Below are 15,335 nucleotides of genomic sequence, written 5' to 3'. Positions count from 1 at the left end.
TGTGGCCATCCTGCCTGCAGTACGGGGATGGAGAACACTGGGAGTTAGGTCAAATCCCTTGGGAAAGTGCATCAGTCCCAGCAGTGCTGGAGGAGAGATGTATATAGATTTACAAAAGCATTCCCATGGCACCTAAACTTACATTTGTCTGGTTTCTGATGAGACTCTATTAAGTGAATCTGGAAAAGGAGTAGACAGAGACATCTCACAGCTCTCTACAGTGTGAAATCACAGCCCTCACGGACCACCTTCCCCATATTCTGTTCCAGTTGCTGCACAGCCAAGCCCGAAGAGTTTGTCCTACAGGATATGCCCTCAGAAACAATCAAGCACAAGGATTAAAACAGATTTCATCACTCCGCAGAGCCTGTTTCACACGCCAAAGAGCTGCAACAGGAGTTCAGAGGCACTGAGCCTCTTAATCCAGAGGCAGAAAAGCTGTCAGCCAAAGCCAGACACCAAGTAAATCCAGGATATTTCTAACCCTGATCTCAGCGCTGTCTGGGAGCATCTGGTGGTGGGGACAGGGGGAGACTTTTTGCTGGCCAGCACGAACTAGTGGCATTCTCCAGTGCCCCAACTCCATTGCAATGAATGGCATTTAATGCACATGCACAGGAACAACTGAGCTGGGGTGGTGATTCCTAGAATGCACAACTGGCTGGGCAGCGTTTGCCTGGGAAACTGGAGACCCAGGTCCCCATCCCAGCCTCAACCCTCCATCCAATCACACGGACAATAACAAGGCTTGAAGGCTATTTATAGCCTTACAGTATGTCCCTCTATGAGGTCGGTGCAATGAAACACTGATCCTAGGCACCTGTGCTGGCCAATCTGAGCAATTTTCATGTGCAAGCAGCTCTAGGCTAGGTACGTCCAAGTAATTGATGGGAGAAGGTGGAAAACCCCTTTCTTTCCTATCTCTTGTTGGGATGAGCCAGCACACAATTTGTTCTTTACAACACTCAGAGCAAAGCCTCATGGGGATGAGCGTGGGTTAAAAGAGCAGGAAACCCTCAAGCGTAAGGATAGGAGGAAAGAAACAAAACAAAACAGACTGCACATCTGAGTTCTCTCAGCTGCAAACACAGCATCTCTGAGTGGAAGGTCAAAGGGATTTTTAGGACTGGAATCAGTCAGAGAGGAATAGCTCTGCCCTGGTTTCCCACCAAATACTTGTCCACCAAGTTTTAAAGAAACCTGCCTACAGAGATGCTATGCTATCCATGATCTGCAGCACTGCTTCAAGGAAAGCATCTCTCAATCTCCACCTGCAGTGCTGCAGAGTAAATCCTTTCCTGCCCATCATAACTTGTACAAATCTAGATGACCTGTCTTGCCATCCCCTTGTAAGACCCACTTCTCCTGATGGAAAGCCAGCAATCTTTCTCCTCATCTCATGTTTTCCAGATCTGGAAAGTTCCTTTTCTTTCCCTCTGGTCTCTCCCCAGTCATTTGAAGCACAGTGATCAAAACAAGGCACAAACCTAATCAGACTTCACACCTCCTGCAAAAGGAAGGCTCCATGCATTTTGCATCCAACGACTCACCTTCATGCCCACGAGGTTATTGTGGAAATCCACCCTGGCTCTCAGGTCCTTGTTGGGCTTCCTCCCCAAGAACTCCTTGACAAACTTGTTGCTGTATTTCAGGTTGTCACCGCAGCCACCCCACTGCCAGGCCTCGCGGTTCTCCAGGTCAGGAGCCTCGTCGCAGGTGCAGCGCTCCATCCGGCCTGCGCTGCACGCTTTGGCCATAGCATGTGTCAGCCCTGCAGAGGAAATGGCGTAGAGGAAGGCTGTCTCCTTGAAACCTGGAAGGAAAGAAGAGGCTGCTGTAATTGTGGCTGGAGCAAGGATTTTATTTTAAAGAAAAGAACCAAAAAGCTAAGGCAACTGAAGTGAAGATCATGAGAAGGTCTGAGCAATGCCATGCTCTACACGTATCACTGATGGTAGAGAAGACAACGTAATTCTCTACGTGGTAGAGAACAGGGAACGATGGATCGTAGAATGGCTAAGGTTGGAAGGGACCTGAAAGTTCATCCAGGCACAAACCCCCCTCCAACCCCTCACTGCCATGGGCTGGTTGCCCCCCACCAGATCAGGCTGCCCAGGGCCCCATCCCACCTGGACCTAAATGTCTCAAGGGATGGTGCATCCACACCCTCTCTGGGCAGCAGTGCCAGGGCCTCACCACCCTCTAAATAAAGAATTTCTTCCTAGCATCTAACCTAAATTTCCCCTCTTATAGTTTAAGTTCATTCCCCCTTGTTCTATCACTATTAAACCATGTAAAATTTCAGTTCCCCTCCTGCTAATAAGCTCCCTTCGAGTTCAGGAAGGCTGCACTGAGGTCTCCCCAGAGTGTTCTCATCTTCAAACTAAACGAGCCCAACTCCCTCAATCTTTCCTCATAGCAAAAGTGCTCCAGCCCTCTGAGCATCTTCCTGGCCCTCCTCTGGACCTGCTCCAACAGCTACGTATCCTTCCTGTACTGGCAGCCCTGTGCCTGGATGCAGTACTCCAGATGGGCCTCATAAAGGCAGAGAAGAGGGGGACAAATGAGGTGGCACTAACCAAGATTATAAACAAAACCACACCAAACAGACAGTTATGTGGTTGTTGTTTTACAGTCTCTGCTTGAAAATAGGAAGAGGTGAGCAAGATCTGGACAGTCCATGGTGGTGTCATCATCATGGTATGGCAATACTGCTACCAAGGGGCCACCAAATGGAAGGAACCTAGCACAGACTTCTAGTTGGATGACTGGGGTGGAAGTCATGAAGGCTTTCCTCTCCTCTCAGAAAACAAATCACCAAGATTTACTCAGGTCCAACAAAATTGTTAACAAAAGGCAACAAGGGCTGGAAAGCAATTAGTAATCAGCCTGTCACCTAAGGCAGTACCTGACAAACCTGAAGAAACATTTGGACCTCAAACTTTTCACATACAACCATTTTCTTATAACTCCATGCTCACTTGCAACAGCATCTGCCTCCCCCCAGTGGGTAAACTGAGGCCAAAAGAGACCCATGATTTTAATACAAATGATAAAAGACAGAAATAAAAAAGCAAACATGTCAGTATTTATAGCTCCTCATTCTCCGTCTATGGAAGCAGTAAACGACTGCATATTTGAGATGCAATTCCAGAACAGCGTTGGATCCAACTCAAGAAATCCCCCACTCAAAAATAACACAAGTGGATGGTGACAGTAGTGGATATATCTGTAAACTAGTGTGTCAACCAAGGACATGCAGAGACACTGCCAGGTCATTTTTGGAACTGGTCCTTGGGAGGATCATGATAGTCCAAGTGGGCTCATGGGGCACTATCCTGGCCCACCCCCAGAGCCTGTCTTCCCATAGAAGAATTGGATGCACAGGGTAGAACTTCAGCAGAAGAAAAAGGAAAGTCCAGTCCTGGAGAAAGAGGTCCTGTTTTGGCTCAAAACACACTGCGTTAGAAATTGTCCAATCCTCCCACTGTTCACCTGGAAAAGAAGAGCAGAAACCCTTTCCCTCTCAGGGAGGAAGATTGAAATAAAACAGGATTGACTCCACACTTGCTGGGGACACAGAAAAGAGTGGTTAGCAATGAGAAAGCAAATTTTTTTTTTTTCTCCCATTCGTTTTCCCCCTTGAAGTTACACCATGTCCTCCAGCGTACCAGAAACATCTTCAGCATCACAAACTGTCTCAGTGAGGGCTGTTAAGGAATTCTTTATTTAATTCAAACCACAAAAACCTGTGGATTTGAGGACCACCAAACTCTGGGCAGAAAACACCATCTATGCAGTTTCCATCTTCTACTGGCTGTTTCAACTTTTTCTCAGCCAGATGCTAGGAATGCCGAAGAGTGATGCTACCAAGCCTCTGTGCTTGCAAGTTGTAGAACTGCTCTCTTTCCACTACTACTGCTGCTCACGCTGCAAAATGGAGAGGTACCAGCATGCTAACAGAAAGTCCCTGATGGAGCAGTGCAAAGAGCCAGGCGTTGTGAGCCTGAGCTGCTGTAATTAGCAGCAAAGAGCCAGGCGTCAGCCTGAGTTAGCAGCTAACACAGATCCACACCAAGGCCTCCCAGTTGGGAGCGCTGACCGTGCAACCTGCCACCACACTGCATACTGGGTTTGACACTGAGCCAGGCTTCCCTCTGCCAATCCCCTCATCAGCCTCAGCTCTCCTCCTCCCCTTCTCCATCACCGAAAGCCCACAGATGCCCAGTGCCCATCAGCGCGGGTATCATCTCGCCCACAGGCAGCTCAGGCAGCTCTCAAGCAAGTCCATGTGACATTTGGCTCTGGCCAGATTTAAAGCCATCTCCGCCGTGCACTATTTGATTGCACCGAGATATGCTGTAACAAGATAATGAGCTTTAAATCAATGCAGGCATTCTGGTGCATCGACAGCCTGCCATCCACAGCTATCCCCTTTCAGCCCTTTCCAAAATCGTTCGCGAGAATCCGAACAGGATAACGAGTCCCTTGAACAATCTCCTGTTATTTTAAGAAACGGGCCGCATCAGCCCAAACTGCAAACCAGCAGCTGGGCTGTGCTGAGGACCGAGAGGAACAATGGAGGGAGAAAGTTTTCTTAAGTGAAACATTTGTAGTTATGTTGTTGTGGTTTTTTTTCTTTATTTATTTTCCTCTCTGTGAAGTTCTGGAGGAGAAAAAACACATTCCCCCACTGATATATTGGAATAGCTGTGTCATAGCGGGTTATAGCCATACCCCTTTGCCCTGGGGGTATCGCTCGTTGCAATGCTGAACCAGGAACCAGCAGCTCCTGGAGAGGAGGAGGAAGATTTACAGGGCTGTGAGCTGTGCTATGGGAACAACACCTGAAGGATTTACAGCATCGGTGGCGGGCTGAGATGCTGCAGGGGCATAAAGCATGGAAGAATGAGACAACAGGCAGAGCTCTGCAACCCTCAGTGCTACCATTTATTAAATGGTGTCCTGACAAGGGGGTGGGATGGTTTGCAACAGTGTTTTCCAGCAGCAAAATTCCAGGCTGCTCTGGAATACCCCTTCCCCTCGCTGAGGGCACATCTGAAGGAGCAAGCTGTGGCCTCCAGGTGTCAGCATGAGAAAGTGCTTGAGTTTCCCAAGGCGCCACTAATCCAGGGACTCCTCTGGCATGCAGAGATATTTTTAAATGTCTTGCAGCTCTGGCTGCACCTCTTGGGTTTCATAAGGACGCTCCTTGTTTCCATCGCAGTCGGTGACAGTGCATTAGTTGAGCCCTAGAGCTTCTGGATGGCTCCTTCCCATTTCTTAGGGAACGAGGGAGCACTGCAGAGCTCCAAATTCATCTTTGAGCATGTCAGACTCTAGGTCTCTAGGTCCACTCATTGAGGGTGAGACTTTCTGGGAGCCAGTGAAGCCCTCGAGTTCTAGGGAAGCCACCTGTGAAGTGGGCCTACTGCATCGTTAGCTTCAGTCCAGGAATAAGAACTGGATTTTGGCAGAAGAATTGGAACTCGATGATCTTTGAGGTTCCTTCCAATCCAAGTTATTCTGATTCCATTCTATGATTTTATTGAGAGGCTGCAGGAGAGCTGGGCTACACAAGGCAGTGCAAAGGAAACAGACAGAACACAGCACCTGCTCTTCTAATACTCTTTATCAGCTTCTGGTTATCTCCACCTGGAAGCAATGTGGACATCACTCCATGCTCACAGCCAGGGAGCTTTTGCGCAGGTAGAGCAGAGCAGGGCATGGAAGCATTGAGGTTTTGCCTTGCATCGTGACCCCACCACCACCACTTTGTCTTTATTCCCTTACCAAAGCATTTTCCCACTTTCTTTCTTGAATAGGAAAAATAAAATAGTTTTTAAAAAATAATAATTAAAAAAAAAAAAAAAAGACAACACAGCTTTTGCAAATTTAAATCTCTTCTCCTACAGCAATGGCTCAACTTCCAGCAGAAGTGAGGAGCGCACAGAGCTTCTGGCTGCAGATGTGCGAACAAACATCTTCAGCCTCCACACAGAGGAGCTGTGGCCAGTGATGGGAGGCAGGCAGAGGTTCCTTTGATACGAGCACATCAATCACAGCCACAGACTGCACAGATGAGCTAAGCCTGGCTTTGTCTTTACCTTCCACAAAGGTTGGGCTTGTTTAGTTTGGAGAAGAGAAGGCTCCAGGGAGATCTCGTTGCAGCCTTCCCGAACTCAAAGGGAGCTTATTAGCAGGAGGGGAACTGAAATTTTACATGGTTTAATAGTGATAGAACAAGGGGGAAATGAACTTAAACTATAAGAGGAGAAATTTAGGTTAGATGCTAGAAAGAAATTCTTTATCTAGAGGGTGGTGAGGCCCTGGCACTGCTGCCCAGAGAGGTGTGGGTGCCCCATCCCTGGAGGCGCTCAAGGCCAGGTTGGATGGGTGCTGGGCAGCCAGAGCAGGTAGGAAGGAACCTGTCCCATGGCAGAGGGGGTGGAACTGGATGATCTTTCAGGTCCCTTCCTGAAACCATCTCAAACCATCATATGATTCTATGAAGCTCTTTTTAAAGCCCCGAGGAGACCACTCTCCAATGACATGAGGATGACTGCTGTGCAAAATGGCAGGGAAGCCCACCAGCGCAGGAGGTACCAGCAGCCCCAAGCAAACCCCCATCCCACTTACCTCTCTTTAGCAAGCTGGCCCGGTAGCGGCCCTCCAGGGTGCAATTCCAACGCTCAAAGCGAAACTGGTACTGGCACTCCAGTGCACTCATGCTGATGGCCTCCATCAGGGTCTCTGCCACGCCGGGGTCCCGCCGGCACATCCTGCGCTGCTTCTTCTCCAGCTTCAGGCGGTCACAGACTTTGTAGTGGGCTTTGACGGCAGCTTCCTCCATTTCTGAGGTCAGAGGGAGGATGGTCAGGGGTTCGTTGCCCGTCAGCCTGCAGAGGAACAGAGGGGTAAAGGGTGAGAATGAGCTGAGCACCCACTGGGATGCAATGGGAGAGAAGAGATTTTACAGCAAGGTTCTCTGCAGTCTGTGCATGACAGGGAGGTAAGAAGCAATACTTGGATTTATTTTCTCCACGGAGCTTGTTTGGATGAAAGACCTTGGCAATCGCCACGTCTGTCAAACTCAAAATTGCCAAAGGACAGTTCATTTAAAACTGAAATAGGGAAAAAATTACAGAAAGTACATAAGTGCATGAATTCAGGAAACTAGCAAGAAGGCAAGAACACTGCAGCTAGTCTCTTGTGCACTAAAAAAGAAAATAGTCATTTCAGGGCATCGAGCAGAGCCAGAACCAGCTTGAGAAGGTGACTTGTGCCACCAGACCCCAGGAGACACCCCCAGGAGACACATGTACAGCCACTCCACCCTAAGCAAAAGAACAGGAGAGATCCCTTCACAAAATTCAGCCACGGATCGAGGCTTGCAAGCAGGATACACTTTGAGAGACGATGATGCCAAAGGGTTTTAACAAGGAAGAATGAGCTCAACGCCCACAAAATGACCTGAAGAAATTCAGAAAGACGTGTCCTTCTCTTCTCCCCTACACAAGGTCCTTGAGTCCAAATGTGCAACAAAAGAAGCCAGCGTACTGTTCCCGGTGTCAAGTGACGAGCTGCTGGAAGAGGACCAGGCTGGCATCGGCCCCGGGGAGCAGCAAGGCTGCAGGAACATCTGCTGGGCTCAGCAGTGGTTTGCTGGCTGGGCTGTCTGCACCCCACTCTCCTGGCTCTGCCCTATTCCGGCCAGGTGCCAGTGCATGCAGTCAATGGGGATAACTAAAAAAGGTTTCTGAAGAACCTGAAGACACATTTCCCCAGCCAAAATGGAAGGAAGAATTGCTTAAAGCCAGAATTAAAACATGCTGGAATGCACTGCAGCCCTGTGCAGATGGGCATGTGCAGCAAGCATAGACCAAGACCCATCAGGAGAAGCAAGGTGGCAGGTATGGGAGCAGAGCACACACTCATCGCCTTCACCAAACACTGAGTGACCATGGAAATGCTTCAAAACCCTCAAGAACAGCAGCTTGATGTTCCTTTTCCAATGAGGAATCATCTGTAATTGACAGGATGCATCCTGCCAGAAAGGCAATCCCACGAGGCATGCACCTACGGTGCCTTAATTCCTAAACCTCCCATAAACAGCTGGCACTGATCTGAGCCACAGCCAAGCAACATGTAGTAGAGCTGACAATTATTCCTGATCATTTAATGAGGTGATTTAACATCAAGTCAAGATAGAAGCCAAAAGAATGAAGAGTCAAAGTGATTTGTGGGAAAGACGACAAAGGAGTTTGACCTATGCAAATTTCCCCCCAAAAAGGTTTTTTTCCCAAAAAAAACCTGTTCCTAGAAAGATAAAGATACTGACAAATATTAACCCTCACATTTTTGCTCTGCACTGTGCGGACTCAGGCTTGAGTGCTGCCCAAGCACTCAGGACATCACCTGGCCCTAGTGGCCTCATTAACCACTTATGCTTATGGGAGAGGTGGCTCAATCCAAGCTTTGCAGTAGTAAATGCCTGTAACAAAATCTCCAAGACATTTATTCCTGGCCCTCATCAATACTTTTTCCCCAAAGGTTCAATCCTGCAAGCTTTCCTAGTTGCTGTCAGGGATATCCTCAGCTGACAGAGAAGAGAAGAAGACATAACCCATTTTCTACCTCTCTTTCACCTTTCCAACTGAGGTGGTACTGGTGAGCAAAATGTCTTGGAAAGCACAACTCCAAGTATCATGTGGAAGTCAGGGGGAGTGATACAGGAGCTGATCTGCAAAACCTACTCTGCTGGTTTTGCAGAGCTACCAGCTATTTGGAGCCCCTTCACATCCCTCCCATTTGATGTTTGCCTTTGAGATACTTCAAGTCATGTATTTCTTAAAGACAATCACATGATGGCTGGGATTGGAAGAGACCTGAGAGATCAGCCAGTTCCAACTCCACTGCCATGGCCAGGGTTGCCTCCCATCAGACCGTGCTGCCAACCTGGCCTTGGGCACCTCCAGGGATGGGGTAGCCACAGCTCTCTGAGCAGCACTGTCAGGGGTCCCAATAAGAGACAGCCAAATAACAAAATAAAAGCCTGGAACAAGGAGAAGGTAAAAAACAGGATTCATAGTGCTGCACAAAGCCAGAGGACAGGGCTCTGGCTCCTGCTTTTGATTTGCAGGTGGAAAGCTAAGGAAAACAATAGGAAATGGAAACATTAAATGGGACATTGCTGACAGTATGCCATTTTCACTGCCATGTGCGGAGGCTTGGGCAAAAGTTCATCAGCTCTGATAACCAGGATAATGCAGACAACACCATATAAGCTGCAAACATTGGGCCGGCATCTCCACTTCCAGACTCCCACTTCACCCTTGCCTGGAAAAACAACATAGAGACACCACAGCAACACGATGAATAGCAGAGCACTTCTCCCACCTCCTCAGCCTGTTTCCTGACCCAACTCTGCACTGAGGAGCACACTACCTTCAGTCCTCCTCCATCACAGAAAACAGACATCAAAACCAAATGGGTGAGAAACAAGCCACGCATCTGTAATAAACAAGCACAGGCAGAGCTGGTGGCCCCACCTGAAACACTGCCTCGGAGCTGCCACTGCATGGAACCTTTGTAATCCTATAAAGCCCTTTTATGCAACCTAGGCTGAGTGAGGTCCCGTAAGGCAACGGTGTCAGAGTTGGATGCTTTCTCAGCTCCTCACAAAGGCTGAGCTGTTCCTTCCAAGAAAATCTTTCAGGATGGGGGAAAAAAGGGGCTATTTGTTTATTTAATATATTTTTTATTGCTCATCCCGTCTACAACTTCTGTTGTTAGAAAGATAGCCAGCACTCTGCGCTATTGCTTTGGATTGAGAAGGCCGAGCATCAGATGAAGGTATGTTTGTCCACCAGGAACCTGGAGAGAGACCAAATAGCTCGTTGCTCACAACCCAGGAAGCTTTAACTCTGTTAGTAAGTTAATTCTGGTCTCTGTGAGCACTGCAGGGTCAAGGGACAGAGTCTACACTTGAGATTTTGTCCTCTTTTTCTGTGCACCTCACCTAACTTCTGCTCTGAGCATGCCTGCACCATCCATCCATACCTCAGGAAGGACCTCGTTGCCCAGTCCCACATCACTCAGCTCAGGGGAACCTTGCCAACATCATTCTCCTTCCAATTCAATCCCCCATTGGTTTGAAGTCCGGAAATCAGAAGTTTATTATCCCCAGCTGTAAGCAACAAGAACTACTGGGTTTGCTGGTGGCATTCATCTGCCTTGGTCATACGCTCTATGTAGCAATTAGAACTCACTGCCCTCCCCCAGGGATCCTATTTTCAGTTCATTTTGGAAGGCTCTTCATTGCACCAGCTCATCCTTTTATACGTATGCCTGTATTTTCTCTTACGTTATGGGGTCTTCCCTGGTGGGGATTTGAGGAAGACAAGTCAGAGACACGGAGCCTGCACAGATCTGCCAGAGCACTCTTATTTTTGACACACTCAAGAGTTTCCTCTGCAATTGCCGCCAGCAACATGAGCCAAGGTGAGCTGCGAGGAAACGCCTCTGCTATACCCGCCCGGAATGACAGCCCTGCTGAAATATTGCATTCCTACCCTGCAGCTTCCTTCTCTGCCAGGAGATTTATCTTCGGTACATCTGTACAAGGCCCCAGTTGATTTTATTTTCAGTTCTTCCTTGCATGTTTTTCCTGCTGTATTGCACTTCTTCCGATCCTTGTTCAACTCTATCATCGCTTTCTTTTTTTCTAACAATAAAGGAGTAGGTTTTGAGAAGCTGAGAAGTAGCATGCACTAACCCTCTTCCACTGCAATTCCAAAATTAATGACTCTACAACTCAAGGAGCCAGACTGAGTTATGCAGGACTTCAGGCACATACTGTTGCTTCTTATACCCACCAACCTACAAACCCCCATTCTCTCTCCCCCTGCCATTATTCCACACTACAACAAAGCTTTCCTGAGTTGGCCTACCATGCTCCCTCCCCAACCCACAAAGGCCAATGGCTACTTGAAGTGCAATAGGTCAGAAGTCCAGGCAAACTAGGAATGGTTGATCAGCAAAGAATCAACTCTTTAGTCAAATATCTCATTCTAGCCTGTGTGGGTCTGTTTGATTTGTTTGTTTGTTTGTTTTTACAGTTCCACCATTATGCCCATACCATAACTCAACATTTTCCTATGCACTAAAGTTAGAGCTAAGCATTTCTGCTGCAACATACAGTGCTTACCTGTGTTCATACATTCACATCCACTGCTACCTCATCTTTAGATTACAGAATCAAAAACCACACATATTAGTTTCAAAATCCACTGCAATTCTCCAAGCTACAACACCAAAGGCTTCCTACACTGGTTGAAGTACACACATATAGAAATCCCATATCCCATGGTACCCCTTCAAAAAGAACAAACAAACAAACAAAAAAACATCCAAAGTATTCTCCTTGGATCCAAGGATTTTATACCACTTTTCTGAAAGAGTGGTCAGGCACTGGAATGGACTGCCCAAGGAGGTGGTGGAGTCACTGACCCTGGAGGTGTTCAAGAAACGTTTGGATTTTGTGTTGAGGGATATGGTTTAGTGAGAAACTATTGGTGATAGATGGATGGTTGGACTGGATGATCTTGTAGATCTTTTCCAACCTTTCTGTTTCTGTGATTTTTCAGCTGTTATCCCTCAGAATGAATTAAATTCCATCACAAAGATCGACTGATCATAGAAGTATTTGCTTCTTTTAGCTCAGCCTGATCATCAACTTCCCTAATCCTGACACTTTGCAGGGTTTCTTCTCATCATCCACAGATCACATCCCTTTATGCACATGCTAATCCTTTTCTTTCCACGTCATTTCCAACCTCCTCACCACACTGTGTGTGTGCACCTCTCCTTTTATCCTCTCCCCGCCATTCTCCACAAACAATGGTGCCTTGCTGTTGGAAACCATTAAAGAAACAAACAAACATTTGGAAACCCAAGTTGTGAACACAGCTATTCTCATGACAAGTGTGCCTCAATTGCTATTTTGATCCTTATCTTCTTCTCAATACCACAGCATGCATGGTAACCTCTCAAACATCACTCTCCTCCTTCAGAAATAGCACATATCCCACCACACAGACAATTACCAACATCACACACTTCCAGCAACACATGGCATCAGCAGCAGAGCTCTGCAACCTCACTGTATGGAGATGAAAACAGCCATCTCCTATGATTGAGGTCCTGGCAAGTAAAGCACAGAAGAAAACACCCCAGGTGCCTGGTTCTCCTTCTGAACATAGGAGTTCAGACAATAAAGAGGAGACAAACTACAGAACAAAGAGAACTTCCAAGCCAGTAGATCCTACTTTCCAGGAAAGGAAGCATGAGTCGCCATCACTCACGAAGTGTGCTCAGATTGCCTGATCAGATCTACAAAGTGAGAATGTTCTCTCTGAGCCCTATTGCCATCCTGGATAAGGGGACAGAGAAGCAGACCTGTAAGCATCCTGCTACACACACCTGCCAGGCTCTCAGGGCTTATCAAGAGTCATTCCAAGCATCCAGGGAAAAGACTGAACAGCTGCTTCGCCAAGAAAGCATTTGTTGCTGCAAATCTCTAGCTTTTCTTGTCCTGCACAACCCTCCTGAATGCTTCTAGCATTTACAGCAACCACTCTTTGATCCCAAAAATCATTAAGCACTTTTCAGACCCAACTGTTACCACAAATTATTTACATCTGAGTTTCTCATTTTTGCTTCAGCTGAAGTTCACACAGAAGTCAGAGGACTTCACCCAGGCTGCTGAACGCAGCAGTGCAAGCAAGAGAAAACCTCAACAGGGTAGGTGTCCCAGATGAGGAAAGAGATGGACCCTAACTTTAAGTTCTCTTTGGGATTCTTCTGTGAATGGGGCAAGACAGGGGTGGCTGCTTCCCAATTTGTATGCTATGCATACAAATAATTTTTCATATAACTTCATGCCAAATCATGCCTGCATACCCTCCCCCCCCCAAAAAAAAAAATTGGTGCATGGCATATAAAGGCAAAATAGTTCAATGAATGTGCAGGGAATACGTGACTCCATTCAGATACAGAGCTGTGGAGGGCTGAGGATGCTATGGCACATTCCTTCACCAGACCCACAGGACCAAGGTGCCGTGAGGAATAGCTATTTTTGCACTGTGGCAACCAAAAACACCACAAGCAAATACTTCAGCTGCAGCATTTCCCACTCATGCGAAGCAGAAAGGCCATACAAGTTCTGAATGACAGCGTTCCCCTGGAGGAAGGAAGAGGTGCCTTCCCTTCTCCCTCCCAGCAAGGAGGGCACAAGCAATCACAGAGAAACCCAAGAGCAGAGGAAGGAACCGAGCTTTGCTCTTCCAACCCACAGTGGTGTGCCTGAACCACAAGGCCGCAATACCCCAACCCTTCTTCCCCCTCCCTACAACAAACCTCATTCAGGAAGTTTCCAGTCCTCAAACTTTTATTTTTGGCAAATACCAGAGCTGAGATTCACCAGGACAGAGATGACAGGGAGAAGGCTCGGATTAGGACCAGCCCCAGGAGCCTCTGCAATATTATTGATGCTTTGGACAAGGGGAATTGAGTGCACCCTCAGTTAGTTTGCAGATGACACCATGCTGGGAGGAAGTGTTGATCTGCCTGAGCAAGGAAGGCCCTTCAGAGGGATCTGGACAGACTAAGGCCAGTTGTATGGGCTTTAACACGACTAAGTGTCAGGTCCTGCACTTTGGTCCCAACAGCCTCATGCAATGCTGCAGGCTTAGGGCAGAGCGGCTGGAAAGCTGCACAGAGGAAAAGGATCTGGGGGTATTGGCTGACAGCTGGCTGAACACGAGCCAGCAGCATGCCCAGGTGGCCAAGAAGGCCAGCAGCATCCTGGCTTGTATCAGCAATAGCACAGCCAGCAGGAGCAGGTGATCACCCTCTGCGCTGGCACTGGTGAGGCTGCATCTCAAGTGCTGTGTTCAGTGTTGGACCCCTCACTGCAAGACACTGAAGCCCTGGAGTGTGTCCATAGAAGGGCAACAGAGCTGCGAGGGTCTGGAGCACAAGTTTGATGGGGAGCAGCTTCTCAGCTCTCTCTGAGCTGAAAAGAAGCAGCTCAGGGAAGACCTTATTGCTCCCTACAATGACACACAAAGGGGGGGTGATAGCAAGATGGGTGTTTGTGCTGTATCACTGTTAGCTGGGAAAAGACAAGAGGTGATGGCCTGAAGTCGCATGAGGGGATGTTCAGGTTGGGCATTGAGAATAATTCCTTAACAGAAAGAGCAGTAAGGCAGAGTGGTAGAGCCATCATCCCTGGGGTTGGACTTTAGAATCTTAGAGGTCTTTTCCAGTCTTTATAATTCTATGATTCCTTTGCAATACACACAGCTCATGCCACGAAGAACCCAGTAGTTCCCAAATGACCTCTAGAAAACTCTGTTCTGTTTTGTTGTTGTTGTTTGTTTTGTTTTTGTTTTTATAAAGGGGGAATAACTTGTTTTTTCATAATTCAATACTAGCTGGGAGCTCCCAGGTAGTTCAATACCAAGAGCTGCCTGTAACTAAATTCCATTGCAAACAACCTATTTTGCCTGCAAGTGGGCAGAGGCAGGGAGAGAAGAGGAAGGGAAGGTTGTTTCCTCTCCCCTTCATCCTCTGAAGAATGAAACAGCAATCAGCCAGATTTATGGAGGATTTTTAACCCAACTTAAAACCAGCCGGTGAACTGCGGTGCCAGTGGAATGCATGGGCCAGGCAGCAACAGGGGCTTTCGCTGCCGATTTAAGACGGCATTAAGCTTCACCCTTCCCAGCTGGTGCCAGGAATTACTCACCCGCTGTCCCCGGCTGCTCACTATTCTGGCTACTGATGGCTTTTATTTTGTCTTTAAACTTTGTTTCTTGCTTAACGTCTTTGTATTTATTGACATGCTTCCTATCAGACCTTGCGCAGCCTGTAGCCGGGAGTTTTAGTGCAGAGAAACAGTTTGAATGCGGAGCAATGCAATGGAAGAAGATGAAGTAATGAGGCTGGAGAAGAAAATAAAAGCCTTGTTTTATTTACCCTATTAGGATCTCGGGTCCTTGCTGCAGTATAAAAGCAACTCCACTCCCTCTCTGAATTGGAGCGGTTCATTTGAATCCAAAATTGGGCCTAACACCTCTCCATAACTTAAAACACAGATCACATTCACAAGAACATACACAAGCATCCCTCCCCTTGCTTTGCTTTTGAATCAGTTCTGGTAGGATTGAGGACCAGAAAGCCACATAATAGATCACACAACACAATACAGCATTTGCACAATATTCTTGCAACAAAGAGTTAAACTACAAGCAAACCCTGTTTCATCTGCT

At 47.5% G+C, this 15,335-nt stretch overlaps 1 protein-coding gene across 1 annotated transcript in view; it reads right to left on the bottom strand.

Annotated features, from left to right (window-relative positions):
• The window catches only part of WNT9A (Wnt family member 9A), a 56,310-nt gene that overhangs the window by 16,727 nt on the left and 24,248 nt on the right, over nucleotides 1–15,335 (bottom strand). Inside the window, exons 2-3 of the mRNA XM_085226892.1 lie at nucleotides 6,640–6,899; nucleotides 1,551–1,813 (exon numbers count right to left, since the gene is read on the bottom strand). Coding sequence (XP_085083018.1) covers nucleotides 1,551–1,813; nucleotides 6,640–6,899 — 523 coding nt within the window. The remainder of the gene's footprint in view (nucleotides 1–1,550; nucleotides 1,814–6,639; nucleotides 6,900–15,335) is intronic.

Source organism: Meleagris gallopavo, chromosome 6 (genome assembly GCF_905368555.1).
Source record: "Meleagris gallopavo chromosome 6, MGAL_WU_HG_1.1, whole genome shotgun sequence".
Taxonomy (NCBI): Eukaryota; Metazoa; Chordata; class Aves; order Galliformes; family Phasianidae; genus Meleagris; species Meleagris gallopavo.
The sequence above is the reverse complement of the archived record's forward strand: the minus strand, read 5'-3'. Positions and strand labels throughout refer to the sequence as shown.